Below are 24,284 nucleotides of genomic sequence, written 5' to 3' on the forward strand. Positions count from 1 at the left end.
TTGGGAATGTTTGACCATTCTTCCAGAAGCGCATTTGTGAGATCAGGCACTGATGTGGACAAGAAGGCCTGGCTCGCAGTCTCTGCTCTTATTCATCTCAAAGATGTTCTGTCTGGGGTTGAGGTCAGGACTCTGTGCAGACCAGTCAAGGTCCTCCACCCCAAACTCACTCATCCACGTGTTTATAGTCCTTGCTTTGTGCACTGCTGCACAGTCATGTTGGAACAGGAAGGGGTCATCCCCAAACTGTTCCTACAAAGTTGGAAGCATGAAATTGTCCAAAATGTCTTGATATTGCTGCTGCCTTAAGAGTTCCCTTCACTGGAACTAAGGGACCATGCCCAACCCCTGAAAAACAACCCCTCACCATAATATCCCCTCTACAAAATGATTTGAACCAGTGCACAAAGCAAAGTCCACAAAGTGGCCCTCCAAAAGTGAAGGACTACAGGTCCCGGCATGAACCCCTCAGAACTTAGGATGTGTGTCACTACCCCCCCCCTCCAACTATTGAAGGACTACAGGTCACAGCATTAACCCGTGAGATCTAAGGGGATCACATCCTTAGATCTCAGGGGTTCTTGCTGGGACTTGTAGTCCTTCACTAGTTGGGAGCGGGCCACCTCCTTAGATCTTAGGTTCATGCTGGGACTTTAAACAGCAAGAACCCCTCAGAACTCAAGATATGTCACACACCCCCATCCCAGTTCTCCACCCAACTAGTGAAGAACAGCATGAACCCATGAGATCTAGTGATCTAAGGGGGGTCACATCCTTGGATTCTTAGATCTCAGGGATTCATGAGGGGACCTGTAGGACTTGTACTCCTTTACTAGTTGCATTAATTGGTTGGTTCAATGGTCCACTTGACTGTACTTGCCCCCCAACCTCTGTCTACACAGAGTAAAGCCCATATAAGCCCCCCATTAAAACTTGAGTGTTTTTCTGCTTAGAGCCTATTCGGGAGTTTATGGTTTTATAAACTTCAATAAGAACGCTTGTAAAGGTGCAATATACAAACTTTTGTGAGTTTCTGTGCGCATTTTAATTCCTGAAGACTTCCTCTGCTCCCATAGAATTTCTCCCCTCCCTAGCCCAGGAAACAAACTCCTGAAGGTTGGTTACATGGCAAAAGACCTCAAAAATATGCTTGAAAAATACTTCAAAAAATGTTTCACAATCGCCAGGAGTACGCTCTGCTCAGGTGTTTGTGCAGTACTGTGAGCCCAGAGCAAAATAACGCATTTCCATGACTCTCTGGGCTCACAGGAAGTGGGTTGAATAAGTCTGGTTGTAATTCAACCCAGAACAGCAGGGGCAGAATGAAGCAAAGAGTTTTTGGAGAACAGTACCAGACTGCAGAAAAATCTGTATTTTTATTTTAACTCCTGCTGAGCAATTTATTTAAATCATTTTATTTATTTTTTCTTACCTGGAGTCGGGCCTAGTTCAGTGGTTGCCAAAGTTTCAAAAACTCTACATTACGCTGTTGCCTTACACAGACTTCTCATTGGATTTTACCTCCTTATCCTGCCATGTGCTTGAGCTCCATACTCCCTCCCACAGTCTGTAATCAGCGCTGCCATTGGAAGTCCCCTCCTACACCTCCCGCTGTTTGCACTACTACCGGCACCTCCCTCTGAGTTTACAGGAACCAGGACTACAGAGGAGACATTGGGTATCAATGTGCACCAACAGTATTTACTGTCCTGGCTGAACTGGCCAAACTGTGATCCATCTATGGCAGCTTTAGGGCTAACCATACATAGCTTGAATTTCAAACGATTAAAGATCTAGGAACAGGCAGGTATTTCAATGCAGAAGAGCCATGCTTTATCTCTTCTGCATTAAAGTTACTTACTTGCCTGTCTGCCCTTGTATCAGTGATGAACAGGTAGGAAGCAGAGTTTGCTTATGTAATAAGTAAATATAGCCACCCCTAAGTATAATTACAGATTATACAAAGAAATTAGGTTTCAAAAACATTAATGCTTATGGAAAGGATTATTTAGCTAATCACATTTCAATTCTGTGTCTAAAAAACAATTATTAGATTTTGGCCTCCCTAAAGCAGGCCATACATGATTAATTTTCTATTATTCAACCAGCGGGTTGAACAAAAGAAAATGATTCGCTTTCCCCCATCCGCACATTCGAGTTGGGTGGGAGAATCCCTTCCCGTGAGCTATTTTATTCTGACAGTGGGGAGACTTCCCTGCTGTCAGAATACACTCATCGGCACCACCAGCTATAGCCAGCAGCACTGATCGAGCACAGAAGAGATCAAGAGATCGACTTCTGTGCAACCAGCCTGCCCATAGATGGATCGAAATGTAGCCAGTCCCTGTTGAACCATACAAATTTGAATGCGTCTATATCCGGAATACGTTTCTTATTTTAGCTGGAAAGGCTTCAGTTCAACCAACCTGCCTGTAGATGGATCAAATCTCGGCCAGTTCTGGCTGAACTGACTGAGATTCGATCCATCTATGGCCAGCTTTACTTAAAGTGTTACTAAACCCAGTAATATGAAAATAGTTAAAGTGGAGGGCCACCCTGAAAACCAAAAAATGTTAAAAATGACAAAAAAATCTAAAAAAAATAAAATGAGAATTTTTTATTTTTTTTACTTACCAGAAATGCCTGTTGCTAGGCACTTTATCCTAATCTTCCTCTTCCTCCTCCGCGGAGATCTTCCGTCTTCTGTCTTCGTCGCGGCGTCTTCTGGGTAATGGGTCGCGCTGTGTTCTGGGAACTGTGTGTTCCAGAACACAGCGCGTCCCATTCAGAAAGCGCTGCGGGACTCGCGCATGCGCAGTAGTTCCGGGACTCGCGCATGCGCAGTAGGAAACGGGCAGTGAAGCCGTAAGGCTCCGCTGCCTGTTTCCCTTACAGGGAATGGCGGCGCCGGGACCCGAGAGCCGAGGGACGGCTCGGCCTCGGGCGGCCGACATCGCAGGCGCCCTGGACAGGTAAGTGATTTTATTAAGTCAGCAGCTGCAGCGTTTGCAGCTGCTGACTTTTTTTTTTTTTTTAAACTGGCCCTCCTCTTTAATGTGTCCACAGCTTATAAATCTACTTAAACATTAAAATATTGCCACTATATACCTTTTTGGTTTATCTGTATACCACTGTCAGTGATAACCTGCAGAGTTTCTCCATTGCTGGGAGTTCATGTAGGAGGAGATTTCCACTTCAGCCTGTATACACGCCCACATGTGTGATGCCAATATCATGTGACCTGGCTATCTCTGAGAACAAGTACCGTAAATATTCTCTCCAGCATAAAAGACACAACTGAGCATGTGCAGGATGGCTATTCTGCCTGTGTCAGCTGGTTTGCCTCTGATAGACAGTGCAGGGAGGGAAGGATCTATGCCTACAGGATAAAACAGCCTTTTTACACAATGCAGAGGATTAACCCCTTAAGTTCCACAGTGAGTATAACAATGCTATGCTGCATAAACAGGTTGATTTTACTGTTGTGGGTTTAGTAACACTTTAAGGCTGTTATCCTTTAAATAACCTCCCTTTCCTATATCTAGTATCTGGTAGCCACATAGCCACAGTTCCAGAAGCCTTCCAGCCCAGCTTTTCTTGCAGAAGAATCTCTATACCTGTGGATAGCCTGGACTTTATAAAAATGCTGTAGAATGAGTTTTGCAGCGTTTTTGCAGTAGCATTTTTTAGCTTTTATTAGCAAAACTATACTCCTACAAACACTTATGGCTCCTAAACGCTGAATAGCCAAGTTTTTTTTATTTATTTTTTTTTTTTTATTTAGCGTTTTTCCAGTTAGAGCGTTTTTATAACTGTAAACTCCTCTTCAAACCCACTAGTTTTGGGGTTTTTTTCCAGCCAGAAATTGCCACTGCTAAAAAATGCAAATATAAGCCTATGTGTGCATGGACACACATGATAACATGCTGTGGAGTTTACTGGCTGCAGAAAAAAAACGCCTGAAGCCAAAAACTCCTGTTGTAAAAAAAGTCCAGTATGCTGCATCAGGCCTAAAGAGGAATGAATATATTAATAATAATAATAATAATAATAATATTATTTTTTTTTATTTATGTATATATATATATATATATATATATATATATATATATATATATATATATATATATATATATATATAATAATTTCCAGATTCACATGCAGGCCAAACTATTCAAACCTGACTGTGTAAAGGCTGGTGGTACACAAAGATCGAATATCGGCTGGTTCAACAGAAACATTCGACTAGTGTGTACAACAGCCTGTCTGACAGCCAGGAGAAAATGGTGATTAGAATTACAAGCAAATCTGATAGGCTGGTTGTACCTAAGTTTATTGATTGATCAACTTGGTACATTCAGCCTGCCCATTAATGGTTCAAATCTCATCCGGTTCAGCAGGAGCCGGCCTGACATCCAAACCATCTGTGACGGGCCTAAGGGAAAGGGCAAACCAAGACACTGCATATTCTATCCTTGTTGGGATTTTTGTGAATTGAACAAAGACCTTGTAATTAGAATGCATACAAAGGCCCACACAGCAGAAATAAACAAATGGTCATTCACGTTTTTTCACCCTATAATTACCTTGTAGCAGACACTGTTTACTGTTGGCACATTGGAATCAGCCAGTGTGATAAGTAGGTGGAGCTCTCATGCTAAAATAAATGTCAGTTCACTGAGAGTCTCAGATGAGTCTGGGATCCATCATGTTTGCCATGCATTCACGGGTTTATTTCTTCTTCCCAGAGCCCAGCGGCGATCACATCCAACAGAATGGACAGTGGCTAAAGCCTGCACTAAGACTGGACCCGTCACGCTCACCAAAAGCTGCTCGCAGGTAAGAGAAACCATCAGAGCTAATGAATGCAATATTTATTAGGACCTATGGTAGCAACGTTTCTAAATATTAACCAGTCAGAGCAGTGACTGCAGCTGATGGCTGCGGGTTACTTTACTGTTTATGTTTTACCACCATGTGACTTTTCTAATATGCATATATTCTATAGCTATACATTATTGGGGTTAGTAGTTTCACAGATCTTTATCCGAAAAAGAGAACGCCTCATTGCTTCCTAATAATAGCCATGTGAAGATTCAATAATGAAATGCAAAAGGGAATGATGTGGTAGAATGTACGGTAACCCCAATCAATGTACTATATTATAATAAATATAAAGGTCTTCTATAGCTCTGAAAATATAAATATTACTGGTGTATTTTAGCAATATAAATTTTTTAAAGTCAAATATTTCTTACAAAAGCAAGATACAGTGGAGGCAATTGTAAACAAATACAAGTTCACAATCTAAATAAATACTGGTAAATATATATAGTTTATAGACAAAATTAAATGGGACTTGGCAAATCATTGTTCTTTCCCTTGTTGACTTTATAAGACCAATACTGGTTTGTGGGTGTAATTTTCTAATGATCAACATCATAGGTAATTAAGGGTACTTAAGGAGTACTTTCACACTGGGTCACTTTTCATTTAGTAGTTTAGAGGCTCATTTTGGAACGCAAAAAAATGGGTTCAGGAGCTGAGTTTCAAGCGCTAAACGCTTCTAAACTCAGTAACTCACATTTAACCAGGTTTCGTTTACAACTTTTCTCATCTTTTAAAAAATAAATAAATATATATATACAGTACAGACCAAAAGTTTGGACACACCTTCTCATTCAAAGAGTTTTCTTTATTTTCATGACTATGAAAATTGTAGATTCACACTGAAGGCATCAAAACTATGAATCAACACACGTCCAATTATATACTGAACAAAAAAGTGTGAAACAACTGAAAATATGTCTTATATTCTAGGTTCTTCAAAGTAGTCACCTTTTGCTTTGATTACTGCTCCGCACACTCTTGGCATTCTGTTGATGAGCTTCAAGAGGTAGTCACCTGAAATGGCTTTCCAACAGTCTTGAAGGAGTTCCCAGAGATGCTTAGCACTTGTTGGCCCTTTTGCCTTCACTCTGCTGTCCAGCACACCCCAAACCATCTTGATTGGGTTCAGGTCCGGTGACTGTGGAGGCCAGGTTCTCTGGCGCAGCACCCCATCACTCTCCTTTTTGGTCAAATAGCCCTTACACAGCCTGGAGGTGTGTTTGGGCTCATTGTCCTATTTGAAAAATAAATGATGGTCCAACTAAACGCAAACCGGATGGAATAGCATGCCACTGCAAGATGCTGTGGTAGCCATGCTGGTTCAGTATGCCTTCAATTTTGAATAAATCCCCAACAGTGTCACCAGCAAAGCACCCTAACACCATCACACCTCCTCCATGCTTCACAGTGGGAACCAGGCACGTAGAGTCCATCCGTTCACCTCTTCTGTGTCGCACAAAGACACAGTGGTTGGAACCAAAGATCTCAAACTTGGACTCCTCAGACCAAAGCACAGATTTCCACTGGTCTAATGTCCATTCCTTGTGTTCTTTAGCCCAAACAAGTCTCTTCTGCTTGTTGCCTGTCCTCAGCAGTGGTTTCCTAGCAGCTATTTTACTATGAAGGCCTGATTCACACAGTCTCCTCTTAACAGTTGTTCTAGAGATGTGTCTGCTGCTAGAACTCTGTGTGGCATTGACCTGTTCTCTAATCTGAGCTGCTGTTAACCTGCGATTTCTGAGGCTGGTGACTTGGATAAACTTATCGTCCGCAGCAGAGGTGACTCTTGGTCTTCCTTTCCTGGGGCGGTCCTCATGTGAGCCAGTTTCTTTGTAGTGCTTGATGGTTTTTGCCACTGCACTTGGGGACACTTTCAAAGTTTTCCCAATTGTTCGGACTGACTGACCTTCATTTCTTAAAGTAATGATGGCCACTTGTTTTTCTTTACTTAGCTGCTTTTTTCTTGCCATAATAAAATGTCTAACAGTCTATTCAGTAGGACTATCAGCTGTGTACTGTATCCACCTCCTGCACAACACAACTGATGGTCCCAACCCCATTTATAAGGCTTGAAATCCCACTTATTAAACCTGACAGGGCATACCTGTGAAGTGAAAACCATGTCGGGTGACTACCTCTTGAAGCCCATCAACAGAATGCCAAGAGTGTGCGGAGCAGTAATCAAAGCAAAGGGTGGCTACTTTGAAGAACTTAGAATATAAGACAAATTTTCAGTTGTTTCACACTTTTTTGTTCAGTATATAATTGGACATGTGTTAATTCATAGTTTTGATGCCTTCAGTGTGAATCTACAATTTTCATAGTCATGAAAATAAAGAAAACTCTTTGAATGAGAAGGTGTGTCCAAACTTTTGGTCTGTACTGTGTGTGTATATATATATATATATATATATATATATATATATATATATATATATATATATATATATATATAATATATGCGGATTACTATCTGTCAAGTTAAATCATTCATGAGAGGTGTACAAGAAGCCGTAGATGTGCCAAATTGCTATTAAAAGGATTATTTGAGGTTGTGTTTCTGATCAGAGCTGTGTTTAACAGGCGAGAAGAAAATGTTGGCCTTTTACACATGCATGGTAGTTTGCATACTGTATTTGCATATGTGTAGACTTTTGCTCTTCTAACCTAATAAAGGATCCTCAAATGCTAACTAAAGGGTACACCCTGTTTAGATTGCTGCTGTGTTTTGGTTGACATTTTTAATCAGTCGTCTAATCATTTAATTAGCATCACTTTTTGAATACACTTTGTTCAGGCCCCTTCCTCCTGCACAAATTGCCTAGTATAAGTAGGTGTAAAAAGTAAAGAAAAAATTGAGGGTTTATAATAATCTAATTTCGTCCACCGGTGCCTAGGCAGGGGTGACATCGCACTTCTTTTGGCTAGATCGTATGGAAAATAGAGCAGCCAAAATATCACCAGGCAATGCCCTTACAATTGATGGGAGTGTGTTATTGCAGGATTTAGCTTGGTCTGCATTTCTTGTAGGAGGGACAGTGACGCTGTTGTTGTTGTCATTATTATTAGCAGTTTGCACAAGAGCTTTACAACATAAGGGCAGCCAGTATAGTTATAATACAATTCAATACAGGAAGAATCCGAGCACCCTTCTCATTAGCGCTTACAATCTAAGTGGGATGGCTAAATGTCTAGCAATGCAGAAGGTGGGGGTAAGGTAAGTATGCTAACTGTAAATGTATATATAGAAATGGTGTTGCGCAAACTCAAAAAATCTGTGAATTGGCAAATAAAATAATAACATAACCTATGATCATTAGAGCTTACAATATAGAAGGGAGGGTCAAGTGGAAACAAAAGGTAATAACTGGGGGGTGAGCTCATACACACATATATATATTATATTTACAGTGATATTTGTGGGAACACGGTGAATGGCTGCAGCAACTTGTCTTCATATTTATGCACATATTGTGATTTAAGTTTATTTTTATTTTTATTTTTTTTACATTATAGTTGGGCTCTAATACATGACTTTACACCTGAGTAGGGCAGAGGTACACTATCCTACATTTCACAAGTATGCTAACTGTTTTTTTATTTTTATACAGGTACATTTTACACCTACAAACAGTAGGGGGGCGGGGGTTTAAAGGGGAATGGGCCAAAGCAATTTTATTGGAACCTTGCATTTTACTGCAAAGTCTGCTTTATTCTTGTTTGTGTATTTGATATTTCTACTATCATGACCCAGTTATGAAAATAGGCACATTTAAAAGTCTTCTTGATGAAGCTTGTCATCGTGTTTGTAAAATAGATCTAGTTATTTTGTTACCTGTAACTGTTCCAAGATTTAAAGTGATTGTAAAGGTTTTTTTTTTTTTTTTTTTAAATAATAGACATGTCATACTTTACCTGCTCTGTGCAGTGTTTTTGCACAGAGCAGCCCCAATCCTCTTCTTCTGAGGTCCTACACTGGCTCCTCCTGCCTTTCAAGTGCTCCATAGCAAGCCGATTGTCATGGGGGCACTTGTGCAGGCTCAATTTCGAGTCTATAGACTCATACTGAATGGTTGATCTCCGCCCTCTCCTATGCTGACCGGGATTTGATTAACAGCCAATGGCTCCTACTGTTTGCGAGCCTCTGGTGAGGAGATGGGAGAGAAGAGCAGCACTGCTGCAGACACAGTGCTGGATCGAAATTGGGCTCAGGTAAGTATTTAAGGGGGGCTGCCATGAAAAGTTTTTTTTTACCCTAATTAAAACAACAATAAGCTGTGCTGGGTATAGTAATAAACTAATACAAATGTGATAGCTGCTAGCACAATATTTCTGGATATACAATGTAAAATCTCAAAAATTTATGGTGCAGCACTTTTAGAGTATAGTTTTTTTTTTACCTTCAAATAAATGTGAAAAGTGTGGCGTGCATTTGTATTCAGCCTCCTGAGTCCATACTTTGTAGTAGGGATCGACCATTATAGTTTTTTTTTGGTGCCGATACGATACTGATATTTCGGCCACCTCTCAGGCCGATAGCCAATATTCTGCACATTTTAACATTTTTATTTTTACACTGTTATTGCTGTCACAAGGAATGTAAACATCCCTTGTGACAATAATAGGCTGTGACATGTACTCTTTATGGAGGGACCGGGGATATATAAGACCCCAAACCACTCCTCTGCACTTGAAAGTATTCAAAATGTCAAGATCTGCATTTTTGAATATTTTTTTTTTTTTAAAACTGGCGCCTTTTAAGATGCCAGCAATCTGGGAAGTGGTGTCATGACATTGTTTTCGTGTTACTAGCTCCGAGACCCCAAGGAAGCATCGGCTTTGTTCGGGTCTTCAGCCAGATGGCGGATGTGCTGGCTGGTTGCTTGGCCTCCCGGTGGGACAGGAGAGCCCAGTGGAAGCGGAGGAAGGCTGCTTTTAATAATAACCGAGCGGCTGCTGAGCCGCTTTGGTGGTTGTTACAATGAAGCCGACCATCTGCTCTAAAGAACGGTACCAGCGTGTTGCCTGCAGCTGCAAGTATCACCCTGGTAAAACTCCTTGAAGCAATACCAGTAATATCGGTCTAGTTTACGACCAATTTTTCGGAAAATGATGATATCGGCCTTACCGATAATCGGACGATCCCTACTTCATAGAACCACATTTTGCTGCAACTATGAACAATGGCGTCCAATTGTTGATATCAGCGGGAGGAATAGTGCCCCATCATTGATGTCAATGAGAGGAATAGTGCCCAGTCACTGGTATCAGGGGAAGGAATAGTGGCCAGTCAGTGGAAGAACTAGAGTTCCATCATTGGTGTCAGTGGGGGAATAGTGGCCCATTGTTGGTATCACTAGAAGAATTTGTGCCCCCTTGTTTATATCAGAGGAAGGAATAGTGGCCCTTCATTGCTGTCAGTGGGAGGAATAGTGCCCCATCATTGGTGATGGGGCACACATTGTTCGTGTGTGAGGGTGGAATAATGACTGAAGGGCTGCCTAAAAGCAAGCGAGGGCCACATTCTAGCTGTAATTTAGAGATGTCTGGTCCATGCTTACTTTTACATATACACAAAATATTTGTTAGTAACAACTTTTATTTTAATTTTTCTAGACATAAGACAAAATCAGACATTACTGGCATGGTGCGGTCCGCAGATGTGATCTCCGTTAACAAGGCAGAAATGCTGCCTATCTCGAAATTTGGATTACGGGATAATCTAATTAAGTCAGAACTCCTGATGAAAGAAGATACATACACCTACATCCAAGATTTCCGGTAATTTTGTTATTTTTTCATTTTTTTTTTTTTTTTTTTTTTATGCAGGAGGTAGAATGCTTTTCCATGTATAATATAGGCATCGAAATGTTTGTTTTAGAAAAAATTGCATTTCCCTTTGTACCTTACCTGTTTACAGTGTGTTCCCAATGGGGATAACAGGTAATATAAAACTATTCATGGGTAAAACATATGTTGCATTTTATGATGAGAATTATTGGTTATGAGTACAAATATCTTGATTACTCTAAAACATATTGGTAAATGTTAAGTCACTAACTAGTTACTACTACCTGCATCTGATTCCTTTCCCTTGTTTTTGTGATCTGGAAAAAAAAATATATATAAAAAATAATAATAAATACATTTGTTTATGTAGCTCCATTTTATTAGATTGATGACAAACACATATAGGACTAGTGTTGGACATATAATATGTATATGCTTTTTTGATATTTTACATTGAGATTCAGCAAGCGGCTAAATACACAGGTGAAAAACAAATAGGGGAGCTATTTCACTTGCCAAAGGATTGGTATCTCTGTCCTGGATGGACAGAGATACCAATCCTTTGGCAAGTGAAATAGCTCCCCTATTTGTTTTTCACCTGTGTTCTTATACCAAGTGAAATTACTGACCCCAGGTGATACACAGAGATTAAACAAATCCTCCTACTTAAGTTGTACCTGTTTCTCTGTGGTGTTCTTTTCTCTACATCCGTTCAAAGTCCAGAAGTTATAAAGCTTGTCTGAGCTGTCGATAAAAAGGGGGCAGAGAGCTAAAATTACACTGCAGAGCTCAGTGAGGAGAGCTCTGAGAGCTGATTGGAGGGAAGAGACACGACCCCCTTCACACAGGAAGGGAGCTGGGGCTCTCAATCTGCTGGAGCTCCCTCCCCTGTCACCATTGGTGTCAGGAAAATTTGTTAGAAGGGATTCATACTGATAGCAGAGATACAAAGCAGTAGACAGAAATTAAACCTTGTGCTCTTAATTGAGACAAGTACACACTATAGATGGATATGCTGTGTTCATGTCTGAGGTTTACAGTCACTTTAATCTAGCCATACATGAATTGAAATTTAGCCAATTCAGCAGAGACTGGCTGAATTTGTATCCATGTATGGTCACTGTGGTTGAACAGAAGTCGATCTACCGATGAACTACTAGGGACAACATATGATCCTTACTGATCCACATCATAATATACATGGATAGTGGTAAATATAAATAAATATATATATATATATATATATATATATATATATATATCTATATATATATATATATATATAGATATATATATATATATATATATATATATAGATATATATATATATATATATAGATATATATATATATATATAGATATATATTAATATTATATAATTTTATTTATAAGTAGGCATATATTAATTATGATACTTTTACATAAATGTAGCTAAAATGGCTGCTTAGGTTTGTGTGATATACCACTGTAAGTAAATATCCTGGTCTTTTACCAATGGGTTTATCAAGACAATTTGGCAGGCAATCTGCCATGTATATGAGTGTAGCTTTTTGAGAAAAAACCCTATATAAGGGGCTGATGTGATACTTATTGCCAGAGCATACACCGGCCGGCTTTATGGGTGTTGCTCTCCCATAATTACGTGTTTTAATAAATATTAATTTGGAACTCCTGTCGTCTGAAGGTTATTCCACAGGTTTTTCCTGTCAAAGAAGAACCCTGAGATAAAATCTGTAATCACTTCTGTTCGACCACCCTGTTGGATTTTAGCTGCTCGATCAGCTCTGCAGTGCTCGATCGGCTCTGCAGGCTAAAAGTGTGTGTCTGCTAGCACAAATTAAAGAGACAAGCTCTTCTAGTATGGGCCATTGTGTCAATTCTACAACTGGGTTTCTGCTCACCATTCCAAAACTTCCAAATACCACAAACCCTGGAGCTTGGCTGTAAACTTCAAAATCCTTTGATGTTAAAAGTCCATAGTTCAGATGGATACAAGAGCTTTTGTACCACTGTCTTGACCATGCTCAAGCTGAAATTGACACACAACTGAATAAGCCTGAGGAAAGGGGATGAGTGACTCATCCCCTTTCTGCCTCACTGCTGCTCTGTTAAGACCAGATGATGATTCAGTTAGAGAAGGAGACTAAAGACAAATTGTGGTACCAATAACAGTGGTAGGCATTCCTGTGTTATTGGTACACCCTGTATTCAATAATATAAAGGGTATAAAACTTTTAGAAATGTATAAACTTTGAAAAATGGAAAATAAATATCAACAAAGGATTTACTTTCTGTGAAAGTACTACTGCTAACATTCACAAAAACCTATGTAATGTATCTATAAGTGCATCAAAAGTATTTTTGGGGTTTATATAAATTTTACTTTGCCGCTTTTTTTGTCTTTACTATCTGCTTTGGCAGGCTAAAGGAAACCTAAGTGTAACAGTTATCTTTTGGTTTACTGGGCAGGAAGTCAGCGGCGTCAGAGAAGCTCACTCTACCAAATCATATTTAAATGAGTTCAGTTTATAAAAGTTTACTGTGCTGATTTATCCATTAATATTAATGAATATTGGTAAAATTGTTTTACATGAACCTATATACAGTTTACATGGTCACATTTAATGTGTGTGTCCTATGCCCAGTTATATAGTGAAATGCATTTAGACTAAGAACATCAAAGGTTATATAATGAAGATCGCTTCCTGCTCACCCTCCTGGCATCCTGTACAGGACAGCAGGAAATTATCTGTAGCCACCGTGTGCAGAAACCCTGTGACTCAAAGTATCACAGCCTTAAGCCTGGTACACACTAATAGTTGTGTTTTTTTTGTTTTTTTCAACCCAGTGGGTTAAACTAAAAAAACTGACAGCTCCGGTCAAAGCCGCTGCTAACAGTCCGACGTTAGTACAGCAATCTCCCCCACTGAGCTGTAGTGTTCTGATGGGGGGGATGCTCCTTAATTCCCCCCCCCCAGCCATAACACTCAGGTCAGCGTGCCGACAGGAGATGGTCGGCTAATGGTTTTCCAGAATGCTCGTTGGCCCGGCTTCTGTCAGACCAGTTGACATACACACGGGCCGAATGTCGAACTGTTTTTATTGAACCGGCCGATGTCTCCCGACATTCGGCCCGTGTGTTCTAGGCAATAGGGACGCCTCATCTGCCATCCATAGTATCTTTAACTTCATATAGCATATAATGGCTGTTGTTGAGTGGGCAGGGCATGGCCAATGTTTTACCAAATCCCTCCCTCAGACATGTGGCAGTATTACCACTGTGCTGCCTTAAACAGAAATTGTACCTAGAATAAGGTAAAGAATTAAAATAGTATGACATTTTTAGAAAAAATAAATGTTTTTAGTTTTAGTCTTTACATTGTATTTTTGGATGGTCTACTTAAGCTTAAAGGGTGCACATCAACTGAACATTACAAGTGACTTTGCTACTTCAGTAACCGTTATCGTTACCATGTAACACCTAAGTACATCTGACAGTTTGCATAATGGCTCAATTGTAGCTCTCTCTTTGTCTAGGTTTTTTGTAGGCACGTACAATGTGAATGGACAGTCACCTAAGGAAAGTTTGCAACCATGGCTAAGTAGAGATGTTGAACCACCAGATGTATACTGTATTGGGTATGTATTATCAGTTCTGAATCTACTTGTAAGGTAGCTGTTGGACTCATTCTCAGCTGTATATACTACATCAGTACTGTAAAAGTGCTAACCTCCTCCAACGGCAGATACTAGTTTGTGCAACAAACTTTCTCCAGCTCCACTATCGCTAGCTAAGAAGATTTCTCACCTCTAAGCTCTTATGCGCCTGATGTTACAGCTTCACAAAATATGCTTGCCAGTGTTGATATGCTCACTTCTGCTTTGTGTAAAAGCCTTGGTATTGTCACACTGGAATCTCTTCCATCTCACCATGCCTATTTTAGATTTATTGAGACCTGCTAAATATAAAAACAAAAAAAATATTCCTAGTTTATAAACAAATAGAATGGTCAATTTACAATGATTGGGTCAATGCAGAAAAGATTTTCACCCCTCTTAAAATCATTGCTATCCAGTACAAAAAGAGTTCATAAAAAAATTGTTTGTTAAAGTAGTAGACTCTGCCGTCTTAGTCTTGGGCCCTTTCACACTAGTGAACCGATTGGGTCCACCTGTCAGTTTTTCAAGAGGACCCAATCAGACCCTTCAGTCTCCTCTAAGGAGCACCAGAAGTCAATGGACATGTGTCACCCGGCGACATCCAATCCTATCTGCTAAAAACAGATGGATAGGGACATTCCCCATACATCTGGCGGATCGAATCAGATGGCAGTCGGTAGTGAACGGGCAGGCGGTCCATTTACATCCAACTGTACATAGAGGACAGCGGGCTGTTTCTGCTCTGAATAAGTGGAGTGGACACGGACCAGCCATCGTTCTGCTCAGCGGGGATCAGTGGACAAATTCACGTTGGTACCGGCAATTTATTCCCCACCCCCCTTTTTTTTTTTTTTTGGGTACCATTTTTCGGCCATCTTGATCATCCGATGCAGGATGACCTTATTCCTGGGCATGTGGAGGAATTCAGTCATCCTGGCACACAGCCACAATGCCAAAATGTATATTGAGTTGTTCATACACAGCTCAGTGTGCAGTTTAATGCCCGATACACACGATTGGACTTTCCGTCAACAAAACTGTGGATTTTTGTTTGAAGGATTTTGGCTCCAACTTGTCTTGCATACACACGGTCACACAAATGTTGGCCAACAATTACGAACATAGTGACGTACAAGACGTATGTGATATCTCCATTACAAGCGCTAGTTATATCTCTGGCTCCTGCTTGATTCCAAGCATGCGTGGACTTTTGTCCGACGGACTTGTGTACACACGATCGGAAAGTCCGAAACAAACATTTGTTGGTGGAAAATTTGAGAACCTGCTTGCCAACATTCGTTGGCGGAAAGTCCGACCAACAAATGTTCAAAGAAGCATACACACGGTCGGACTTTCCGCTAACAAGCTCACATCCAAGTTGTCGGAAGATCTGATCCTATGTACAGGGCATTAGAAAGACTGCGAGCAAGCACTTTGGCTTATTTTATTGCAGAACAGACATTGCATGTTTCTTCTGCACCACTTTAAACAAATATCTTACAGCTCAGGGAACATGGTTACTGGAGGAAGACAATTTTCACATCAACATCCTGAGCTTAGGGCAATAAGGATAGCTTTGCACCACTTGACTCCCCTTCTGCAAGGACATCCAATCGGGGTACAGTCAGAGTGCCACACCTGTGGCTTTCATCAGTCACCATGGGGGTACCAGGAGTCATACAGCCTTGAAGGAAGCAAGCCTTATCATCTCATGGTTGAAGAAGCACTGTCCAGTGGTCTCTACTGTCCACATTCAAGGAGTAGACATTGAAAGGTGGATTACCTCAGCCATCACCACCTGGATGAAGGGGCATGTACTCTTCACACCAACATCTTCAACCTGATATGACAGAGATGGGAGACCCCAGATGTAGTATTATGGCTTCCAGATTTAACAAGTTACCTTGGTTTGTGAACAGAAAAGGGGATCTTCCAGCACTGTCTTCAGATGCATTGATAATTCCCTGGTCTCAGTTCATGCCAACCTATGCTTTTCTTCCTGTGCAAATTTTGCCTCACCTGCTCCACACACTAGAGCAGGAGTAACAAACTGGTGATTCTCATTGCACCAAACTGGCCCAGAAGAACCTGGTACATAGACATACTCCAGCTACTAGCAGATGACATCTGGTCTCTTCCCAACAGGATAGACCTGCTGTCTCGTGGCCCTCTGTTCCATCTTAATTAATTCTCAGTCACTGATTTTGGTGGCATGGCTGTTGACGCCCAGGTCTTAAGGGACAAAGCGGGGATCTGTAAGTCTGTCATTTCTGCTTTACTAAAAACAAGAAATGCCACTTACAGAAAGATCTAACATCATACCTGGAAATCCTTCTGCTGTGAACACAGGCACTTCAGTCCCAGAGATTACTTTGTGCTTCATATTCTGATTTTCAGCCTTGCCCATTCTTTTCCAAAAACCTCTGGCCTCACTCTTCCTTGTCAAAACCTTTATCGAAGGTGTATCTCAAATCAGGCCCTCCTTACAGCCTTGAAACCTCAATCTGGTTCTCTCAGTCCTGTAGAAACCACTATTTGAGCCTATCGGGGAAGTTCCCTTAAAGGATCCCTCATGCAAAGTTGTCTTCTTGGTTGCTATCACATCTGTTAGACGTGTCTCTGAGCTAGCAGTTCTCTCTTGTAAGGAGCCATTCCTCATTCTTCACAAGGACAAGGTTGTCTTACACCCAAGGCTATCATTTATTCCTAAGGTGGCATCATTCTTCCACCTCAGTGAAGACATAGTCCTTTGTGCCCTGCTCCAAAGCACCCAAAAGAAAGTGCTCCTCACTGCCTGGATGTAGTCACAGCCATCAGAGTATACCTCAAAGTAACCTGCGCATTTACACACCTACCCCAGATTGGTGTTGTTTCCTGGGACATCAACCCTTTGCCCCCCAGCTTTGTAAAGCTGCCACCTGGTCCTCTGTGCAGAATTTTCAAAATTCTACTAGGTGGATGTCCTGTCTTCTGCAGATGCAGCTATTGGAAGCAAGGATCTTGCAGTGGCACGCTGAAAAGTTGGATCTGTTTGATCTTTGTTCTTGTTGGGTCTGTTGGCACAGTTTATGTTTGCCTAGTGGTTGCCCACCCTCATTCATTGCTTGAGGACATCCCAGGTTTCATGAATAATCAGCATGTCCCTTGTGGAGTACATTTAGGATAAAATAATTTTTGACTTGCTTGCAAATTCCATATTTTGGAGTATTGTACTGGGCACATGGACGCCCTTCCATTTCTGTGTTACTCTGCATTGCTTGCTACAAAACAAAGGAAAAGCTTACCAGTGTCCAGTCCCCAGAAGGTACCATTCCTATAACCCAGGGACTTTAAATAGTCAGCCCGTGTCCTGTACTGTATTTCAAGATATGGGTTTTACAGGTAAGTCAAAATGAATTTTTCTTTAAAAATCCACTAAGTTAGTAATATAATAAACACAAAAAAAAATAAAAAAAATTTCAAATATGACAATTCATTAAGTTAGAGAAAAAGGTTTGGACAGGCATGACATATGAAAGTACCTCAGAGAGACTCAATTGCCTACTATTCACACATGGAAAGAAAACATATTGTAGATAGAAAGTATAATAAAAAAGGGGGGAAAGAAAAGGATAAAGCTAAAAAAGAGAAATAGGAAAGACGTGATAGAAGGAACAAAAGGAAATAAAGTGATGTATTATGTAAGGTGAAAAGTTATTTGGGGTGCGGGTGCTCCACAATACAGGAACCCCAGAAAGGCGATAGGTAGCCCATTAAACTCTGGTTATTGTTCACATACAAACAAGTAGCATACAGTGGTTCTAGTGACATGGAGAATCACAATGCTGGCCAACTCTGATCAGGCCAGGAAACCCGAATACGGATAGAGTCTGTTTATGAAAGCATTAATTAGTCTTCTTTTGTCACAGGTTTCAAGAACTTGACCTAAGCAAGGAAGCATTTTTTTTCAATGACACTCCCAAGGAAGAAGAATGGTTCAAAGCAGTATCTGAAGCATTACACCCAGGAGCCAAATATGCAAAGGTATGGATATTATACACTTTAATATCTTTATACAGAACTCCACTTTTCTAAGTATGTTTAATGGTACACCCATATTTAGCATATAACATGAAGCATAGTCAGAATCTGCAGCTCCCACCCCCAGGCCACCACCCCTTTTACAGAAGCCAGGGGTGCTTCTCTTGGTCAGCTCCTGTCAAATTTGAAATTGGTGCAGCTGTGTGAGTCTCCTCTTACCCAAACAAATCATTCATTCATAGGAATCTGAATGCAAAACGAATGCTGGCCATACACTATACGAAAAATCGATTGAACCAATTTTTTGAAAAACGAACATTCAGCCGTGAGTGCTAATGATAGTGACATCATGTAATGACTGATGAATCATTCAATGGGAATAAATTCATTATTTTTTTGTTTGTTTTTTCACATATACCTAGTGCAAATAGTTTGGACGGGAAACGCATTAACCTTTCAATTTATCGTTTGTTCAGCATTAAATTTCCAAACTTGTCCTTCGTTTTTTTTGGCTCTAAAATGTCCCAACCGATTACCGATTTGTGCCCATTAATTGGCTGAAAAACGAACAAACTGTCTAAATGATCGAATTCCAGACGATTTTTCATATAGTGTATGGCCAGCATTAGAGTCCCTACCATTGTAGCAAAGGAACTTTAAGTTCTCAATAGAGCACAAGTGCAGTGTTTTTAACTTTGCACATTGAATACCAACGCATTAGTGTGAACTGGGCCTGTTGGAAAAAAAATAATTTGGCCTTGGTGTGAATGGACCCCCAAAATGATGTGTGCATAGAAGTTGTTGTAGCTCTTTATTGCTCTCTTAACCCTCGTTCACATCGGGTTGACTTGACATGCGATTTGACATGTCAAATCGCATGCCAAATTGGTGCTTATTGCAGGCAACAGCACTATCCAAATCCTTGCGATGCCGACCTTGCATACCGACCAATCGCATGCCAAATCGGCGCCTATTGCAGGCAACAGCACCATCCAAATCCGTGCGATGCCGACCAATCCCAAAAAGTTGTTCCTGCACTACTTTTTGATATTTTGGGGCAATTTCAATAGGAATCCACACAGATCTCTCTGAAATACCCCCCCCCCCCCCCCCCCAAAGTCAGACTGAAATGCTGGTTTGAAATTGTGTGAGTTCAGCTGAACTCACACGAGTTCAAACCCGCATTTTAGTGTGAACCTGATCTAACTCATGTCACTGCTAACAACCACTGGATGGCAGCTGTGAAAATTCAGACTTAAAGGGGTTATAAACCCTCGTGTTTTTTTCACTTTAATGCATCCTATGCATTAAGGTGAAAAACACCTGGCATCAGGTTTTCAAAACCTCACCTGCAGCAGCCTTCTTGTTTGGATGCTTTCACACTGGAGTGGTGCGCTTGCAGGACGGTAAAAAAAGTTCTGCATGCTGCATCTTTGAAGCGCTGTCGGAGCGGTGTATACACCGCTCCTAAATTGCCCCTGCCCATTGAAAACAATGGGGCAGCGCCACCAAACCGCTGCTGCAGCGGGTGCTTTTAACCCTTTTTCGGGGCGCTAGCGGATGGGGGTTAAAATCGCCCCACTAGCGGCTGAATATCGCCACTAAAAATAGCGGCACTTTACTGCCGACGCCTCAGTGTGACAGTAGCCTAATAGGGAAAAAGAGGAGCGAAGGAAGTCAATGTGAATGTAAGTAAATTATTAATAGATAGTGTATGTATACAAGATGTATGCCATGAAAGCTTTTAGCTATACTTGTAACAGCTAATTGTAGTATCATTTACTAAAGTGCAACACTTTTTATATTCATTTTCAGATAAAGCTGATAAGACTTGTTGGAATTATGCTGCTGTTCTACATTAAGAAGGAGTTGGCTGTTCACATCTCAGAGGTAGAAGCAGAAACTGTAGGCACGGGAATCATGGGTAGGATGGTGAGTAGCGTGCCTAAAATGCCCTAAACTTTTGTATTGCTGAAGGACTAGTTTCGTGAATGTAAGTCAGCCTATATAGGTTTCCTATATTTATTCCACCAAATGTTTTAATATGTGTGCACCTGCATTTTTAAAACAATGTTTTACTACATTTGTATTATAATAGTTATAATAACAGTTTCTACTGTGTATGAAATTTCTGGCTTTCTTAATCAAATTTATCATATTTGTAATACACAGAAAATGACCATCATTTTAAGTATGTGCACCTGATTTAGCAATCACACCACACTCTGTATAGGAAACCTTAGCCTAGCATAAACTGGTAGCAACTTCACAGAATTCAAAGTAATGCTGGAGTTTATAGTCTTGAGATCTTGCTCATCAGGCCTGATTTACAGCAGGCCAGTAAGCCAGCTGTCTAAATCAGACTTGTACTTTCTATTATGGATGAGCTCAGACGTGTTCGCATGCTCCATGTGTGAAAGGAGCCTAAAATAGACACGAACAAAAGAAAAAAAGCAGGAAAATAATAATTAAATGGAGGAAAATAGGGAGTTAATTAAGGCTGATTAGAGTAAATGAAGGGTTATTAAGGGGTTAAACGGAGGAACATTTGTTCATCCCTTTGATCTGCAGATGAAGAAATAGAAATATACAAAAATAAACAATGTTTCTTTTTATTTTAGTGTTTCAGGGCTGAGCAATGTTGTTAATAAATATCGCCGGCTGCTTTTTTTTTTGACAGCTCCATTTACTGGCCTTCTTTAACACTGGGGAGACCCACTGACAGCTCAAAGAACCGAGACAGAAATGATTGGTTTCAGGTACCGGTGCATTTGCACGAGTACCGATACGTGTGCAAATACTCGGTATCGGTACCGATACTAGTATCAGTGCAACTCTACTTGCCACCTTTTGGGCCAAGGGATATATATATATATATATATATATTATGAAATCTTTATGTACAATATTTTTGTTTACCTGCTAGAATATAAATTATTTTCAAATCTGTACTTTTAGCCCTGAACATAATACAAAAAAAAGAAAATCTATGGAAAATGCTATATTGTCAAAAGTATTAGGACATCCTAGTCTTAGGCTGGATTCACACCTATGCAGTTTTCGTGCTTTTTGCATTTTGAAGATTTGCACTACAGAACGTGTTCCATAGGAAGCCATGGTGAATGGACTGTAGTGCAAAATGCAAAAAGCACTAAAACTGCATAGGTGTAAATCCAGCATTAGTTTGTAGGGTTCAGTATTGAGTTGGCCCACCCTTTGCCGCTATAACAGCTTCAACTCTTCTGAAAAGGCTGTCCACAAGATCTAGGAGTGTTTCTTTGGGAATTTGTTTTAACATTCTTCCAGAAGCACATTTGTGAGGTCAGGCACTGATGTGGATGAGAAGACCTGGCTCACAGTCTCCACTCTAATTTATCCCAAAGGTGTTTTATTGGGTCAGGACTCTGTGCAGCCCAGTCAAGTTCCTCCACCCCAAACTCGCTCATCCATGTCTTTATGGACCTTGCTTTGTGCACTGGTGTGCAGTCATGTTGGAACAGGAAGGGGCCATCACCAAACTGTTCCCACAAAGTTAGGAACATTAAATTGTCCAAAATGTCTTTGTATGCTGATGCCTTAAGAGTTCCCTAGAACTAGTGGGCCAAGTCCAACTCCTGATAAACAACCCCACACCATAATCCCCCTCCACCAAATGGTCTGGGCCAGTGCACAAAGCAAGGTCAAAAAAGACATGGATGAGCAAGTTTGGGGTGGAGGAACTTGGCTGGCCTTCAAAAAGTCCTGACCTCAGTTGAAGCTGTTATAGCTGCAAAGGGTGGGACAACTCAGTACTAAACCTTATGGCAGGGATATGCAATTAGCGGACCTCCAGCTGTTGCAGAACTACAAGTCCCATGAGGCATAGCAAGTCTCTGACAGCCACAAGCATGACACCCAGAGGCAGAGGCATGATGGGACTTGTAGTTGTGCAACAGCTGGAGGTCCACTAATTGCATATCCCTGCCCTATGGACTAAGACTCCATTAACCGGTTCCCGACCAGCGTACGCCAATGTACGTTGGCAGAATGGCACGGGCAGCAAATGGACGTACCTGTATGTCCCTTTTTAAATGTGCCGGTTGGGACCCCTGTGAGTCCGGTCGTGGGTCCCACGGACTCGATCGCCGCGGGCATACCCGCGATCATCTCACGGGACGGCTGAATGGAGGAAATGCCGTGTAAACAGCATTTCTCCATTCTGCCTAGCAACTAGTGACGCTGATCTCTGCTCCATGTGATTGGAGCAGAGATCAGTGTTCACTAAATGAAAGCCCAGCCCCCCACAGTTAGTAACACACCCCTAGGAACACTTAACCCCTACACTGCCACCCACTGGTTAACCCCTTCACTGCCAGTGTCATTTACACAGGAATCAGTGCATTTATATAGCAGTGATTGCTGTATAAATGACAATGGTCCCAAAAATGTGTCAAAAATGTCCGATGTGTCTGCCATAATGTCGCAGTCACAATAAAAATTGCTGATCGCCGCCATTACTAGTAAAAAAAAAATTATTAATAAAATGCCATAAAACTATCCCCTGTTTTGTAAATGCTATAACTTTTGCGCAAACCAATCAATAATCGCTTATTGCGATTTTTTTTTTTTTTTTTTTACCAAAAATATGTAGAAGAATACGTATAGGCCTAAACTGAGGGAAAAAAAGCTTTTTTAGATATTTTTTGGGGATATTTATTATAACAAAAAGTAAAAAAGAATGTGGTTTTTTTTTTCAAAATTGTCGCTCTATTTTTGTTTATAGCGCAAAAAATAAAAACTGCAGGGGTGATCAAATACCACCAAAAGAAAGCTCTATTTGTGGGGGAAAAAAGAACATAAATTTTGTTTGAGAGCTACGTCGCACGACCGCGCAATTGTCAGTTAAAGCGACGCAGTGCCGAATCGCAAAAGGTGGTCTGGTCTTTGACCAGCAAAGGGGCTGAAGTGGTTAAAGTTCATGTGTATGTAAAGGCGTCCCAATACTTTTGGCAATATAGTGATTGCAAAGCTTTGTGTTTTTTTTTTTTAAATAACAAACCGAAAGTCTGACAGTCACAGCTGTCTGCTCAGAGCAGAGCCGAGAATTGAGCCGTCTTTGATCAGTTCTCGGTGTAAAGGCAGCAGGGAAGAGCTGCAGGATCTGATATACTCTCCATGCCACAATATAAACACCTGCAGGATCAACAATCTGCTTCTGCTTGCAACTGCGGTTGCACAGAAAACCGGATTTTTAAACACATGGACCTCTTTCATTTGTCTAGAAGGCTTGCTTTTCCACTCTGTGACATATCTCAAAGCTCTTTGTCTTTTGAGTCATATATAGTACATTTATTTTTCAGGGTAACAAGGGAGGTGTAGCCGTTCGGTTCCGGTTTCATAACACTCACGTTTGTGTTATAAACTCGCACTTGGCCGCCCATGTTGATGAATATGAAAGGAGGAATCAGGACTTCAGAGACATCTGCTCCAGAATGCAATTTCCCGAGGTGGATCGAACACTCCCTCCTCTGACCATTCACAAACACGAGTATGTGTTCCTATTCAGATATCTCATTACTTTCACTGTAAATACGTGACAAAGAAAGGAAGGACTTTAAAGTGTGTAAGATCTAACCTCTACTATGTGTTGACTTTCTGATGAAGTAAAACAATTCAAGGAATTCAGGGCCTCTTTATTTAAATTCAAGTGGGGAAGCAGGACCGTTCAAGAAAAAAAATGTCTCTCATCCAGGGGGATACCCAAAGCCTTTAACCTTTTTAGGTTTTACTACCACCTGAATCTTTCCTTTTACCCTGAGCCATTATGTTGCCTTACAGCCATGCGGTCACAACATGTCTCATTATGGACACAAGGGAGGGGGACAGGCCTTCTGTACTGGTTGCCCCCAGCTCACACTTGCGAACTTGGCTGTGGTATGCACCAT

The 24,284-nt window shown here is 40.9% G+C and overlaps 1 protein-coding gene across 3 annotated transcripts in view; it reads left to right on the forward strand.

Moving 5' to 3' along the window:
* Nucleotides 1–24,284, forward strand: part of INPP5B (inositol polyphosphate-5-phosphatase B) — a 199,566-nt gene that overhangs the window by 140,131 nt on the left and 35,151 nt on the right. For all 3 annotated transcript variants that reach the window (XM_077481814.1, XM_077481815.1, XM_077481816.1), the window contains 6 exons: nt 4,749–4,839; nt 10,507–10,671; nt 14,218–14,319; nt 18,249–18,363; nt 20,176–20,292; nt 23,700–23,887. In XM_077481814.1, coding sequence (XP_077337940.1) covers nt 4,749–4,839; nt 10,507–10,671; nt 14,218–14,319; nt 18,249–18,363; nt 20,176–20,292; nt 23,700–23,887 — 778 coding nt within the window. The remainder of the gene's footprint in view (nt 1–4,748; nt 4,840–10,506; nt 10,672–14,217; nt 14,320–18,248; nt 18,364–20,175; nt 20,293–23,699; nt 23,888–24,284) is intronic.

The sequence above is a fragment of the Lithobates pipiens genome, unplaced genomic scaffold, assembly GCF_037356315.1.
Source record: "Lithobates pipiens isolate NorthernLeopardFrog02 unplaced genomic scaffold, aLitPip1_a1.2 Scaffold_16, whole genome shotgun sequence".
Classification (NCBI taxonomy): Eukaryota; Metazoa; Chordata; class Amphibia; order Anura; family Ranidae; genus Lithobates; species Lithobates pipiens.